At 38.7% G+C, this 13,648-nt stretch overlaps 1 protein-coding gene across 1 annotated transcript in view; it reads right to left on the bottom strand.

Moving 5' to 3' along the window:
• Positions 1–3,515: 3,515 nt before the first annotated feature.
• Positions 3,516–13,648, bottom strand: part of KBTBD8 (kelch repeat and BTB domain containing 8) — a 10,488-nt gene continuing 355 nt past the window's right edge. The window contains exons 2-4 of the mRNA XM_035337871.1: positions 11,699–11,909; positions 9,945–11,059; positions 3,516–7,185 (exon numbers count right to left, since the gene is read on the bottom strand). Coding sequence (XP_035193762.1) covers positions 6,722–7,185; positions 9,945–11,059; positions 11,699–11,909 — 1,790 coding nt within the window. The 3' untranslated portion in view covers positions 3,516–6,721. The remainder of the gene's footprint in view (positions 7,186–9,944; positions 11,060–11,698; positions 11,910–13,648) is intronic.

Raw genomic sequence — 13,648 nt, 5'->3', positions numbered from 1 at the left:
AGTTCACAGGAGTCATTTCTTTCAACACTGCAGCATTGCAAAGGGTGGGACTCGTTTAGACTTTTAGAACTAAGTAGCTTCTCTGCTGCTCAACTTTTTTTTTTTTTTTTTTTTTTTTTTTCCCCTCCCAAAAATGTGCTCTGTCTTTTTCTTGCAGATACAAGCTTGATAGTTCCCTTGGTTCTTACCCATTCTAGAATGGTGAACTACTTCGGGGAACTTATCCTCCTAAGTGTCTATTACAAATAGAACTAACTAAACAATTTCTAACAACTCATTCAACAAACACCACCTGCTTTTGTTCACAGGATACCTAAGTAAACAGGCTCTCAGCCTGGACGTTCTTTATTTTAAAAAAATAGTGATGCCCAAATTGTAAAGATTTTTTTTGCTGATAGTTATTGGGCTGTGACTCTTTGCATGCATTTCAGACACAATAGCAACTATTCAAATTACTTTTCAAAATCAATTTGGAAAGCCTTGGTCAGTTCCACCAGCAGTTGAGATGGACAAGAGAAGCAGAAACTCTACTGTTTCGTTAGCCTACAAAAAGTTGCAATTTCAATAACTAATCAGATGGTTCCTTTGTCTTAGCACTTGTGCTCCACAGATTAGTTTTTGATGTAAAACGTGGCACATCTTTTATTCGTGTTGTTTAAATAAAAAACAAAAAGCAAATCTGCAGAGCAAACACAGTTTAAGCATTTCACTTCATTTACTGGTTATTAGAGGATGTTAATTTGATGTTCATCAAATAGTCCTGCCTATGAACTTATATCTCAGAATGTTTGAAGAAATCTGTTACAGAAGGAATATGACCAGAATCAAACCAGAAGAATATGAAATAATACAAAATGTACTTGCAAATATTTTTCTGCAGCTAGTATATTACTCACCATCTTGATTTCAAATTAATCAAATTTAGAATAGAACACCGATAATCACATGCAATATACGTAACATACACACGAACAAAAAATCAAAAGTTGGCACAAACCAAGCATACAAGTTGTACTTTCTTACATTAAAACTGCTCGTTGCCACCTTTCTGCGACAGTAACCGATCCGCAGACAGATCATGTGCAGGTCTAAGGAGACGTGGGGACACAAAGCGTTCCTTTAAATGGATATATTTGCTACTATTTTGGTTGATGTTTTACAGATATGTTTTCATTGCTGGTACTCAGTGACACTTCAAGATCTAAATAAGCACATACTGTCTTTTAACAGGTCAGACTCCACACTTCAGGGCCAGTAAGTGAAGCCGTCAGGGCACGCAGCCTCCTCTCCATGACCTGTTGTGGGGCCGTGCTGTGTGGGAAGAGGCAGCCTGCAGCCCATCTGTATAGACTTGCTCGCAGCATTGCTCCTTCTCCTCCAGGAATGCCTTGCTTTTGCTCAGGTGATATAAAGAGCAGGAGATCATGCGTGATCTAATCCATCTCCTTCGCTCCTCTTCGGGGAGATCGATACCTTCTCTGCTCAAAGCTCATGGCATGTGGGAAGCTGCGTAGTCCTTCAAAACAAAATAAAAATAAAATAATAAACATCAAAACCAGTCTGGCCAAGTGCTCTCCAAATGTAAATTTTTAGCATTATTTCATGAGGAGATGTACATGGGGTTTTATACCTGTGCTTGACCAGGCCCAGGGTCTACTACTACACACATCTCATCTTCTGAGGTAGAACCTGTTTTAGGTTGTATTTGGAGGGCCAAACCTTTTAAAGATGTAACAGGCATGCAAAGATTGTACATGAAATTAATTTTTTTAAAGAGGAATGAGATCCTACTGCTACCATTGGAAAGGGAAAGCTTTCAACAACACAGTCCTATGCTTCAGAAAGTCCACTGTGGAGAGATACGCTGTAAACGGTTTGTTAGCTTTCCTTCTCCTGAAGTAACTTGTTAAACTGTAGCTTGATCCCCCCGAGTTAGCTAAAGTTAATAGATACCTGCCTCTTACAGTGGATATTTGCATTATCATTTGTACAGAAACACGCAGATCAGCAGCGAGGCACGCAGGACCTTACCCAGATGTTAAAAGGGGAGGGATTCAAGCTCTGCCGGCCTCACTCTGCCCCCTTGTAGAAGCAGCGAGCAGACTACGTGCTGCCAGGAGATAAGGAGAAGGCAACGCCTGGGTGTTTATTCCTCCATCTACTGCCTGCACGGGTGCTGTACTGCAAGATACGCCCCCAAGAAACATGCATGAATGTGCCCCTGGAGGCTGATCAGAAGGCTTTGGGGCAATGAAGAACCAATATGGATTCATAGAAGTGGATTGCCATGGAGCAAACCTGATGGATTATTTACATAATGTCATTTTGTTTTGGGGCATGAACATGTTTCATTCCTCCAGCAGATACTTCCAAAACAACATGCCTTGATTCCCTAGGAATGCCTGAAAGGAAAACCAGCACGGTTAAACATGATCTGTCCCTCCCACCCACTGTAGCGCACACATTCGCATTGTAACACATGCCAAGTGCTAAGAGGCTTTTGCACACTAGGACATCTAGGGCACTTGAGGCAAATTCATTTATCCTTAAGCACAACGGCAGAAGTAAAGTTCAGGAATCAAAGACTATGGCTGAACTACTCCTATCCCAGTTTTGGCTCCAGTCCCTCTCCCTGGACAGTATAAACCAAGAGCTATCTTCCAGATACGACTTTTATGACTTGGCTGAAAATTTGCAGACATCTTCATGAACATGTTTTATAAGCCAGATAACAGCTACTACTTAACTCGCAAATACCCTGATGTCTTTTCAAAAGGAGCCATGAGCAGTGCAGCTAAGCACCAGAACCATTCAGATAATGTCTGAAGAGCAAGGCATTCTCTGTGACTTCTGCTACAAGTGCTCAGTTCAATTTATTTTCCCCTCTGCTTGAAAACAAAGTTATAAGGAGATAATTCTAATTAGCTTCTGCAGCTTTAGCTTTGTCCAAACTGGGGACCCTTAGTTAATTCAATTTGTCCTCAGGCTTTCTCTTACAGTCTCGTTATTTTACTTTGACACAACTTTTTCCCTTGGGGATTACAGATGGGGGTCTTTTTTTGCCCCCTCTTGCCAGCTTCAGCTTTCTTAACTTCTCTAAGTCCCAACAGTTGATTACATATCGCTGTGCTGCTAAGCCCTAATGCAGGGCTGGGGAATCTTTCCTTACAAGTCCTTCAAGCTTTGGACAGAACAAAAGGTGCTCCAACCCAAGGAAACAGGAGACAGCCGAACTGAGTTTAGGATGCTTTTATCATCTAAAAGATGTGTCTCTTCCAACCTTAACGATTCTATGACCAGATTTGGCTGTACTTTCATGCTGTCTCTGGAGTTTGCTAACAAAATAGTAACTGAGAGTCCAAATTGTCTCCACGCTGGAGTTCATAGTTGTAGTTACCTAATGCTTGAATGGTAAAAACATCCTAAAAAATAACAAAGTGGTATCACAGGGATAATTTTCAGAAACTTACTAAAAAATATGCAACGGATTTATCACAATTGAGTGCAACTGGTTCTGTATTTCAACAATAGGTTTATTTTAAGAAACATAACATGACATTAAGTAAAAATGCAAAATTGTGCAATTATGGCAAAATGTTTAAAAATCCACACATTTGCCCTCATAGGACTACAGTACTTCTTACTAACATACCTGAGCACTGAATGTTGGATGCCATTTCTAAACAGCCTTACGAACAGGGAGCTCTTCAGTTTCTTGTAGAACATACAAACACTGCATGTTTGGTGCACCAAAATTGCTTTTAGTTAGCCTAAGTTTTACTGATAGAATCAAGTGGAAATTACAAAATGCTTCCTTCTAAAGTAATTAATAATTCTGAAAGAGAATCACGCTTATGTAAATCCTTACAATGCTAGAAATTAATTTAATAAAAGGGAAGTAAATGAACGCAGAAAAATACTAAGTGGGGAAAACGTACAGGTTACTGTTTAAATATTATCAGTACCTTTGGTGCAATTATTTTTTTTTCCTGTGCTGTGCAAGTTTACTTAAGCTTGACTCAAAAGCGAAAACTTTACCAGGAATCTGACTTTCAGCAAAATGTAGAAGCATTTAAGAATTGGCAAAAATCTCACAGCTACGTTACTGTCTCAACAAACTCCTCATGCAAAAGATTCAGTATATTCTACTCCCACAGCAAGTTCCAGGATTTAGCTTTAAAAAAAAAAAAAAAAAAAAACACATTACAGACTTGGATCACACCCTCAGTTTGAATGGTTAAACAGAATGGAGATCTTCGTACTTTAGTGCAGATAAACAAAATTAACAAACCTACTGCAGAATTAACCACAGCATATTGTACTTCTACACATCACATGACCAGTCAATTGCTAACTCAATTCTATTTCATAGTTTCAAGTAATATATTGAAATTTGTTCTACTAAATAAATATAGAAGATTGTCAAAAAGCAGCAAGAAGTCTTGTAAATATTCAACCAAGCTTAAAAAAAAAAAAGAAAAAGTTACATAACACTTTGCAAAAGAATGGTTTTACACACAAATGCAACACTGTTAGGGAGGGTGCTTCAGAAAGCTTGCAGCTAGAGGCCTACAACAGCGCAAAGAGCTAGCCAAGGACTAAGGATAACTTGAAAAATGAAATTAGTTGAACTTAAAAAAAGCTCTTAATCTTGGCTATGGATATATATAAAACAGTATCCAGAAGAAAACTAAACAAAGAAACAACACACCTCAACACCGGTGTATAATGCAGCCTTAGCAAGTATTGTCGACTTCAACTTTACTTCAGAAAAAAAAAAAAAAAAATCAGGCGCTCGCAGTTGAAAGAAGCCGTTTGGTAAATCTCTGGAAGATGAGGTATGTAATGCAGAGGCATTTTTTTTTTTCCTTTTCATTTCACAGTTTTGTTGTTGTTTTGTTTTTGCCTTTCTAACAGTTTGTGCAAGAATTAAAAAAGAAAACCAGGCAAGTATTTCTGTAAATCAGAAAGGTTCCATTTGGGAACAGACAAAACACATGGCAAATGAACATTATCCAAATCCTAAGCCATGCCAGGGTGATAAATATTAATGAGCTAAATATTTGGCATACTCAAATATCAGCTGCTAAGTCAGATAATGGTAAGAACGTACAGCCAGCAGTGGCCACTGCCATTTCAAGTTAACTGGCTTACTGCGGTCAATTTGAGAAAATAGGAAAGAGTTAAGATAATGCACACCTCTAGCTCTGCAAAAATTAGACCTGTAGCAAATCAAACCTGGCAAATTAGAGCCGATAAGTTTTAGAATTCCTCTTTTCCCTTTTACATCCAGTTTTCGACTACTTAAGTAGAGGCCAAACTTTGAAAATTTTTACTTCTGCAAAAGTAAGGTAAATGTTTCATACATAGAGAAGAGTGTTGCAATATATCCAATCCCTATTCTAAATTAGCATCTAAGATTAAGCCATAGACACTTACTGTCAAATTTTCTTTAATACACTAGGTAACGAAGACAGCTCAGTAGTGCAAGTTTTCACATTATAGATCAGAATGAATTAGAAGGTATCTGAGGGCTTGATCACAGGAAGAAAAAGATGATGTGTAAAGTTAAGCCACACATTTTAAAGTTACTGGAGCACATGCTAACACTGCACATAGCACTGCACTTTAGTGGAGACAAAATGAACACTCCACAAAAAAAAACAAAACTTCAATATTATTAAGGCCATATCCTGTCACCATTCTGTGCAAGAATACCACTACAGTAAAAATGTTATGTTAAAAAAGACAATATGATGACAGAACAGGGCCTGAAAACAGACACACTCCATGAAAAAAAAACAGGCTGTCTTAAACAGTAGCATAAGGTTAGCCCATTTCAGACAAACAAGTATTAAAAATGTACTAGCACCATCAACTTTTGGGTTAAAGCCCTTTATGGGATGAAAAAAGATTTTAAGCAGTGTTAAAAATGTTTTTTTTTTTCTTGCAGCACTACACCTAAGTGGCAGATAAAGAGGTGTTGGGATTTGTTTTCGAAATCTTTAAGCTCAATTTCAACAAAAATCCACAGACTGAAGTGGTACAGCAAACTGAACAGGCCTCCTTCCAGGGCAAAGGTACTCCATGTTCCAACTCTGGCTTGAGTTTTTCTCCCAAACTGTAGTGCATAAACATTACAAACATCTTAGAAGACTTCAAAAGCAGTACAAAAAAAAAAAAATCATTATGAATCAGGATCTACCATTGCTCTAGGTAATTTCAATCTAAAATTAAAAAAAAAAAGAAAAAAACACAACTTAGTGATATTGCCTCAAATTTTACCCGTATTTAAAAAAAGAGAAAAAAGAAAAGTCACTTCAAAACAGATTGGACATCCTTAGCTACTAATGCTAGATTTTTTTCCACTGTAGTGCATAGTTATCCTGGCTCTTCCACTTAATTTGCTCTTACCACAAAAACACCCCTCGAGTATGACATGATTAAGTGTTTACCAGAAAAAAATGCTGATAATTGCACTTTGTAACCTCCTTCTCATTTCCCAGGAAAATATCAGTAAATATGAAACTGAACCAGTAATTCCCTCCCCAGACTGCAACCTTTAAAGAGCACCCATCCCCACATACAAAAAAAAAAAAAAACAACCTATCTGTTTCAGCTTACAATAAATACTGAATTTCTTTGTTTTCTTTTAAGACATGTTTTCTCTAGCATCAGATTACCACTGAAAGCACTAAGGCCTGTTACTGAAAAAAAAAATTTAAATAACTTTCTGAAGACACTGCGGATACAATTTAGCAACAACACATTCAAAATGCCGGCCTAAATCCCAGAGCCTATCCGGAGTCTCGTATACTTTCTGCCATTGGTCGGTAACCTCATCATACTGATAGAGCGAATTCTTCCTGCTGGTTCTGAAAACGTGTTCTTCAACAGTGACTTGAGTAGCTCTGACAAACAGGTGGAGTTTATTTTTGAGGAGTACGAGTTTTATGTATGGGTTGATGGATTGATCACACGGGAAGTCTTTTTTTCGAGTCCACTTGTTTTGTTCAATGTCATAGGCCTCTACGGTAAACATACGTTGATGGTTTCCACAGGTTCCAGCTATGTAGTAGATGGAGTCATTGTACACAGTTGCCAAGCCTTGGATTCTAGGCACAGTCATTGGGGTCAAAAACCCCCAGTAATCCTTCTGAGGATCATAGCAGAGAAAAAATTCTCCTGCAAAGAGAGAGGAAAAATAAAACATAAAACTGATGCTTCATTTCCGTAACAGCAATTCCACCGCTACTAAGCTTTCAGCTACGATCTTCCACACACAGAAACAGTCTACCCATTTTTTAAAGCCCTGATCTTATGACAAAAATCTATCATCATCTGCTTTCTTCAAAGTGCAAAAAATAAGTAAAAGCTACTTTGAGTTTCTAACCCAGCTGAAGGGAGTTTGAAGCACACCACAAATACAGTGTTTTACATGTTTCCCACCTCTACTTTACTCCCTCTAAACCACACTTAAGAGTTTGACTCAAAACCTTTCAAGATTCCAGTCTTCAAACATCCGAAGTATGTGTTTTGTTCTTTAGTATCTTCACAAAATAAGCAGCATCTACGGACTGTGGAAAATCTTGGAATTCTGTGCTTGAAAGTTGTCAAATCTGAGCAAATAGCGTATCTTCTACTGCTCAGACTTTGAAGCAGTTTGTATCACGTCCCTGGTTACACACTTCAGGTTGATTTATTTAAAAGGATTTTAAACAACATGTTGATTTGAAATTAAAAGGATGCCAGGTGAAGACTCGCTTGAAGCTACTGATTCATCACAACTGTTGTGATCAGATAAGGCATCTCTTCTGTTGGGCGCACAGAGTAGTGCATGCAGACTGTGGACAGCAAAGTTCAGGTGCAAACTTGATAAAAAGAACACGGACAGAGCCCACCTTGTCTATTATGAAGCCCAGGGGAAAGAAAGTGCTAACATTTGCCAAATATTAACATAATTCAACTCTCTATATAAATTTCACATTGGTATTTTTAAGAATTTAAACTATTCTGCAGAGTAAGAAAGCACCTCAAGTTTAACAAATACAGGAATAATAAGAGTTAAAAGCACGGAATATAACTTAAGACATTCAGGCTTAGAGATAATGCATTTTTTGATTATTCATTTTCGTTCCACAGTATAATCTCCTATGACTGATGCTTGCACTCCAGTTTGCGTTCTACAGCTCCCATCAATCCTTATGGACTACTTTAAATTTGTGAGCTTTTTCTGTGAAAATTACTGAAGGTTAGTTAGCCTTTTGGTTAACTTTTTTTTTTTTTTTTACATGCTACTGGAGTGCAACCCAATCAAGGTTTTTATCTTCCCCACTCAAGTAGAGAATTTGATTATTTTCTATGGAAAATTATTTAATTTGCTGGTTAACTCAGTGTTTACTTAAAATAAGCTACTTCATTGTGCTGTCATTAAAACCACTGAAACACAGAGTAGAGAAGCTATGATTTAAAAAAAAAAAAAAAAGCATTCTTATTCTATAGGTTATAATACCTCTGTAAATGTTATCCACTTTTTTAGCAGTTCTAAGAAACACTTGAAGAATGAACAAATATTCTGTTAAGTTAGACTCCTCAGTGCTCCTTTTTAAATGATCTCAAGCAGACAGTTGATCCAACAGGAGAGAAAGATTGAGAAAACTTATTTTAACACAATTTAATTTAGAGTCACAACCAGAGTCAGATGTAATATGAAAGAAGAACAGACAAACAACACCTGCAGGTCTTGTGGAAGCCCTCCAACCTTACTGAATGGCAGGAACTCAACAAGAAATCAGGTTGACTTCTGATAAATAACAAGGAGTTTACAGTATTCCCTATCATGTTTCTTTGCTGTCTGTGGTCCAGCTTTGCATGGAGATGGACCCAAAAAGAGGGGGGTTGGTAGAGATCCAAGACCTCAGATTCTGCAAGTATTTACACAGAAATGGGTCTAACAAAAACATAACTAAGATACTCCCTGTTCCAGTCTTTCTTTCTGCTTCTTGGGACTCTTACCACAGCCTCATATACCAGTCTCAGCACTCTTAAGCGTGGACTGCTATGGAGCTTGCGCACACAGAAATATGTATTTTATACAATCTCTGCAAGTCAAATAATTTATTCTTCCCTTTTTTATTTTATCCATTCCCATAACGATCCTTTTTAGAATCCTAGAATATATAATTCCCAGTCTAAAATAACCACAAGCATCTTTTTCATCACACCACTTTCATGTGCATGTACATCTTGGTAATAAATCATTGTCAACATACTTATTTTAATCTTTACGGGTTATTCTGATATAAATCTCAAATATGGAACTATCACTGCTGGTGCTAGAGCTGTGCCTAAGTCGTTAATTTAAGAATCAAGATGCAATAAACCAGTAAGTCTGATTATTTATTGGAAGATAGGATGGAAAGACAGTGCAAGCTAATTAGAAAGAGGTAAATCATCTTCCTTTGTTACCTAGCTGACTTCAGAAAGCAGAGTTAGGCAGAGAGGGAAGGCCTACTGTGGCTAATCAATTTTTACAAGTCACCAAAAACAGACAAGACACAGGAGTTTTACAGGTTCAGCTAAATAAAATGCTAAGTGCTTTTTCATGTCAACAGCTGTTCTTCAACATCAGCGCATTTCACTCAGATAAAGAATACAGCATTTTCATTGAAAGATTTAATGCTAAATCGTTGACTTAGAACACCACCAGAACTGCCATTGGTGCAAGGACTCCGTACAACAACTTGATGACACATTCCCAAGATGTGAAAACTGAAGCAGCAACCTCACTGCCCTCCCTGGCTTTTCTCCCACTCTATTGTCCCAGGGCACTCTTTAGCTGTTCAGAAAACTCGGGTTTTCTACGGTGCTTCTAAGAAGAGACAGCTGGCTTAAACAACCCCCACTTCCAATCAAACACCACAAAGTCAGTCAAGGCACCTTACCCTGTAAAACATAGATGTTATCCTTATATTCCACAGCACTATGAAACTCCATTGCTACCGGCATTGGACAGACAGCTGTCCAAGAGTTCTCCCGGCTGTCATAACACTCCACAGACTTGAGAGAGTTTCGCCCATCTCCTTCATAAACACGACCACCTATTGCATACAGTTTACCACAGCAATGAACCAATTTGCAGCCTATTCTGGCTCGCAACAAAGGAGCTTTCGGGATCCACCTATTGCCAGAGTGATCGTACATCCAGAAATCACTCTCTGCTCTGTGGTCAATGGAGACCTCGCTGCTGCTTGGTCTGTAACCACCCGCAATATAAATATCGTTATCAGGAGATACAAGAATTCCAACCTCCCTCAAGTCATTTGGTGGCTTGCATAGTTTAAACACTCTCCCTGTGACCGAATCTAAACAAGGCACTGTTTGCTTCTTTCCTGAGTGTTTGTGGGCAGCATCAAAGCATATGATCATTTCAGAAGCAGTCATTCCAAGCCGTTGTGTATAGCCATTGGCACTATGTTGTCCCTTTTGTACACAGCTTTTGGCCATAGCCTGTGCAAACATGGGAGGGATTTTCTCTAAAAATGTCTCTTCCAACAGAGGCATACGGATGCATTTGGCAAATATTTCTGGAAGGTGCACTTCTCTCTTATTTTGTTCATGCTCAAACCACCTTATAATGCTGTCATAAACATGTTCTTCTTTGTCTACATTTAAATCATCACTGTCGAGTATACTTATGAGTTGGTCTTTTCTCAAGTGAAGAAACTCTTGCTCTTTGGTGACACTCAGAAACTTTTTACGAATGTAGTCTTGTGATCTGTCTTTGAGTTCCTGATGACCATAGTGATCAGCAAAGATAAACACCCCAATGGAGTTCTGTGGGTCCAAATGACTGATCATATATTTAGCACACTGGTCTTGTATGGAAGGGATCTGGAAGATACTAGCTGCAGTGAACAAAGCTTGAACGTTGGCCTCTGTCAGCATTACTCTGGAGGTATATGCATAGTTCAATACTAAATGCATTGACTCTGCTTCAACACCAACTATACGAACTTCTTTCTGGGTACTCTCTGTAAGGCCGCTAGTGAACATAGATCTACAAAAGAAAAATATTTAGCAGTTTATTTGTAATTACCTTCTAACTACAGGTCTAAGAAATTAAATTGCACAGCTAATCCCAACGCGCCTGCCCTTATATCCACACAAACGCATTTAGCACTGATGTTATGCTGCTCTGCTTGGGAACCTACATTTTAAATCAGTTTTGGACTTACTGAAACAAATACAGCAAGCTGGGATTTCTTACTTAATTATCTTACTAATCCCATTTTAAAATTCATTCATTTTACAAGCAAAGCTCTTGACATATCCAAGACTTTGCATTCAACTTGCAAAGTGTTATTTCCTATGCATATTCCAGGATGACAGAATATACAATTTTTAAAGGGAAACAAGTAGTGTAGCTATACTGTTACCGTATAAAGATACTTTTAATACGAGAGGGCTTTGTTTTTAAAATTGTATGAGATTTTGTCCGATTAAACTCTGCTTTGATAAATGGACACTGATAATTCCTTGACATTAAGAGAATAAAAATATTTGTTTACTAGGTGCGCTATATCATCAATAGTTACATGGAATATTAGCATAGTTGTGTGTTTTTTTTAATTGTCATTTAATGAAAGTAATTTATGATTCCACTTTTGGTCGCCCAAAGAACAATGGACTATCGTACCTGAAATAAGGACTGATTGCAGCAAGAACATTCCTGTGACAGGAGAATGTTTTCCCATGATCCACTTCCACCACAATATCTGTCAGTTGTCCTTCATCATACATGGTTTTAAGCTGTTGAAGAATACTGCAGGCGTGGAAGGGGTCCATTCCACTGCTGACTGTGTTTGAAGAAGGAATTCCATTCAGCGTTTGTGAAAACTTACTTGGTTCTACAAAACAAAATTGAAACCGATTAAAGAAAAAAAGAGAGAAAGCACGCATGAACAAATGAGAGTTAGCACAAATTAATACTCCATACCTCCTCAGTGCTGTCATCCATCGACAGCAAATCCAACGTTCCCATGAGCAAGTAAAAATACAAGGGTACCTAAGGTTGTATCCCTCCTGCCCCCCCTTCCCCAGTCTACCGTGTAGGTTAACCTACCAAATGTTATCCACTAGTTTTAGGAAAAATACAAAATATTTGTGTGAATGTTTTATGAGATATCACTTGAGGGGAAGGTATCACGATGCTTACTGACTTGTAGATTAGGAAGAACAAAGAATGCAGAAGAGTAAACCAAGCCCACAACCTAAGTCACCATTTCACAAGTCCGTACGCATGTGTTTAACTTCACACTGAAAAAGGAACTGGCTCCTAACTTCCACAAACGATGACTAATGGAGTAGACTCATGAAGAAACAGTAAATATGTACAGCAACAAAGCTAATAGATAAATTCACATAAATAAATGTACAGCTACATGTTCTTTATGCTTAAAATACAATTATCATTTAAAATTACTAGGTGTGAAGGTACTTGCATATTAATTGTGAAAACACACGAAGTGGATCATAAGCATCTAAGTAACACGTGATATTCTTAATGAAGTAAATCCCAAAGTGAAAATTGAGCAATATCTCAAGCACAAAAATCTGTTTCGTAATAGCAACAAGATTTTTACGCAACAACAACAAAGGAGAACTCAAAAGAAAAACATTTGGTGGTAAGAGCTGCAAGTCAGGTAATGTTGCTGACTGCAACAGTGAATGCCTTAATTTAGGGAGTCAGAAAGGCAAAAAACAAGCAATGAAAAATAACAACTACAAACGGGGGATTTAAGTTCTAACACACGGTGATGTAGAGCATTTAGAGCTTCTCTTACTCTGAGCTCAGACACAGCTTTCAGCACAGTCCCAATTAGGTCAGTAGGGATCTGCTGTGGGGCACATTTTTCATGGCAGGCTTGGGGCCAAATATTGTCAGAGCCTCTTCAAAGAACTGTTAGGAAAAGCCTTCAAAAAAAATGCCTTCCTTTCAAGTAAGATAATAATGCAGGGCAAAATTTACAACAGGGGGGTTGATCACAGTAACTCAGCTCCAGCATTCAAAACTCACCGATCACGGGGGAAAAGAATTTGTACTCGTACTTTTTTTCAAAGACAAACGTTAGGCTCTAGTGAGGAAGTTCCAAGGAAATAAAATTCTTTGCTATATGGATGCCAAGCTTTCCTACCTAGCCGAGCCTTGACAGACAGTAAAAGTGCGATGTAGGTATCATGGCAGAAGGGTTTTGTTTACTTTCTAACACTGAAAGGGTTCAAAATAGCTCTTTTCTGGCCCTGCCAGACACTCAGGTATGCGCACACACAACCAACCAAGCCACTCACGACACCCACCAGACCCAGACGCTCACCCCCAAACCCAGCCTTTCCGCTCACCCCTAGGCACCCAGGCTTCCCCCTGGGGAACCCTGCTGCTCCCTTTCACCACCTCCCTTCCCAAGGCAGGGTCATCCTTCCCAAGGCAGGGTCATCCCTCCCAACGCCTTATCACCCCTCGATGCCTTACCTCCGCCCACCCCATCACCCCCCAGTTCTCCACGTCCATTTATTCCCATGACACCCCCAAACCCCAGCCTCCCTCGAGGAGGTGTCTACAGACCTCCTCCCTTCGCCCCCCCCCCCC

The sequence above is a fragment of the Oxyura jamaicensis genome, chromosome 12 (genome assembly GCF_011077185.1).
Source record: "Oxyura jamaicensis isolate SHBP4307 breed ruddy duck chromosome 12, BPBGC_Ojam_1.0, whole genome shotgun sequence".
Lineage (NCBI taxonomy): Eukaryota > Metazoa > Chordata > Aves > Anseriformes > Anatidae > Oxyura > Oxyura jamaicensis.
This window is presented reverse-complemented; position numbering and strand designations above follow the sequence as displayed.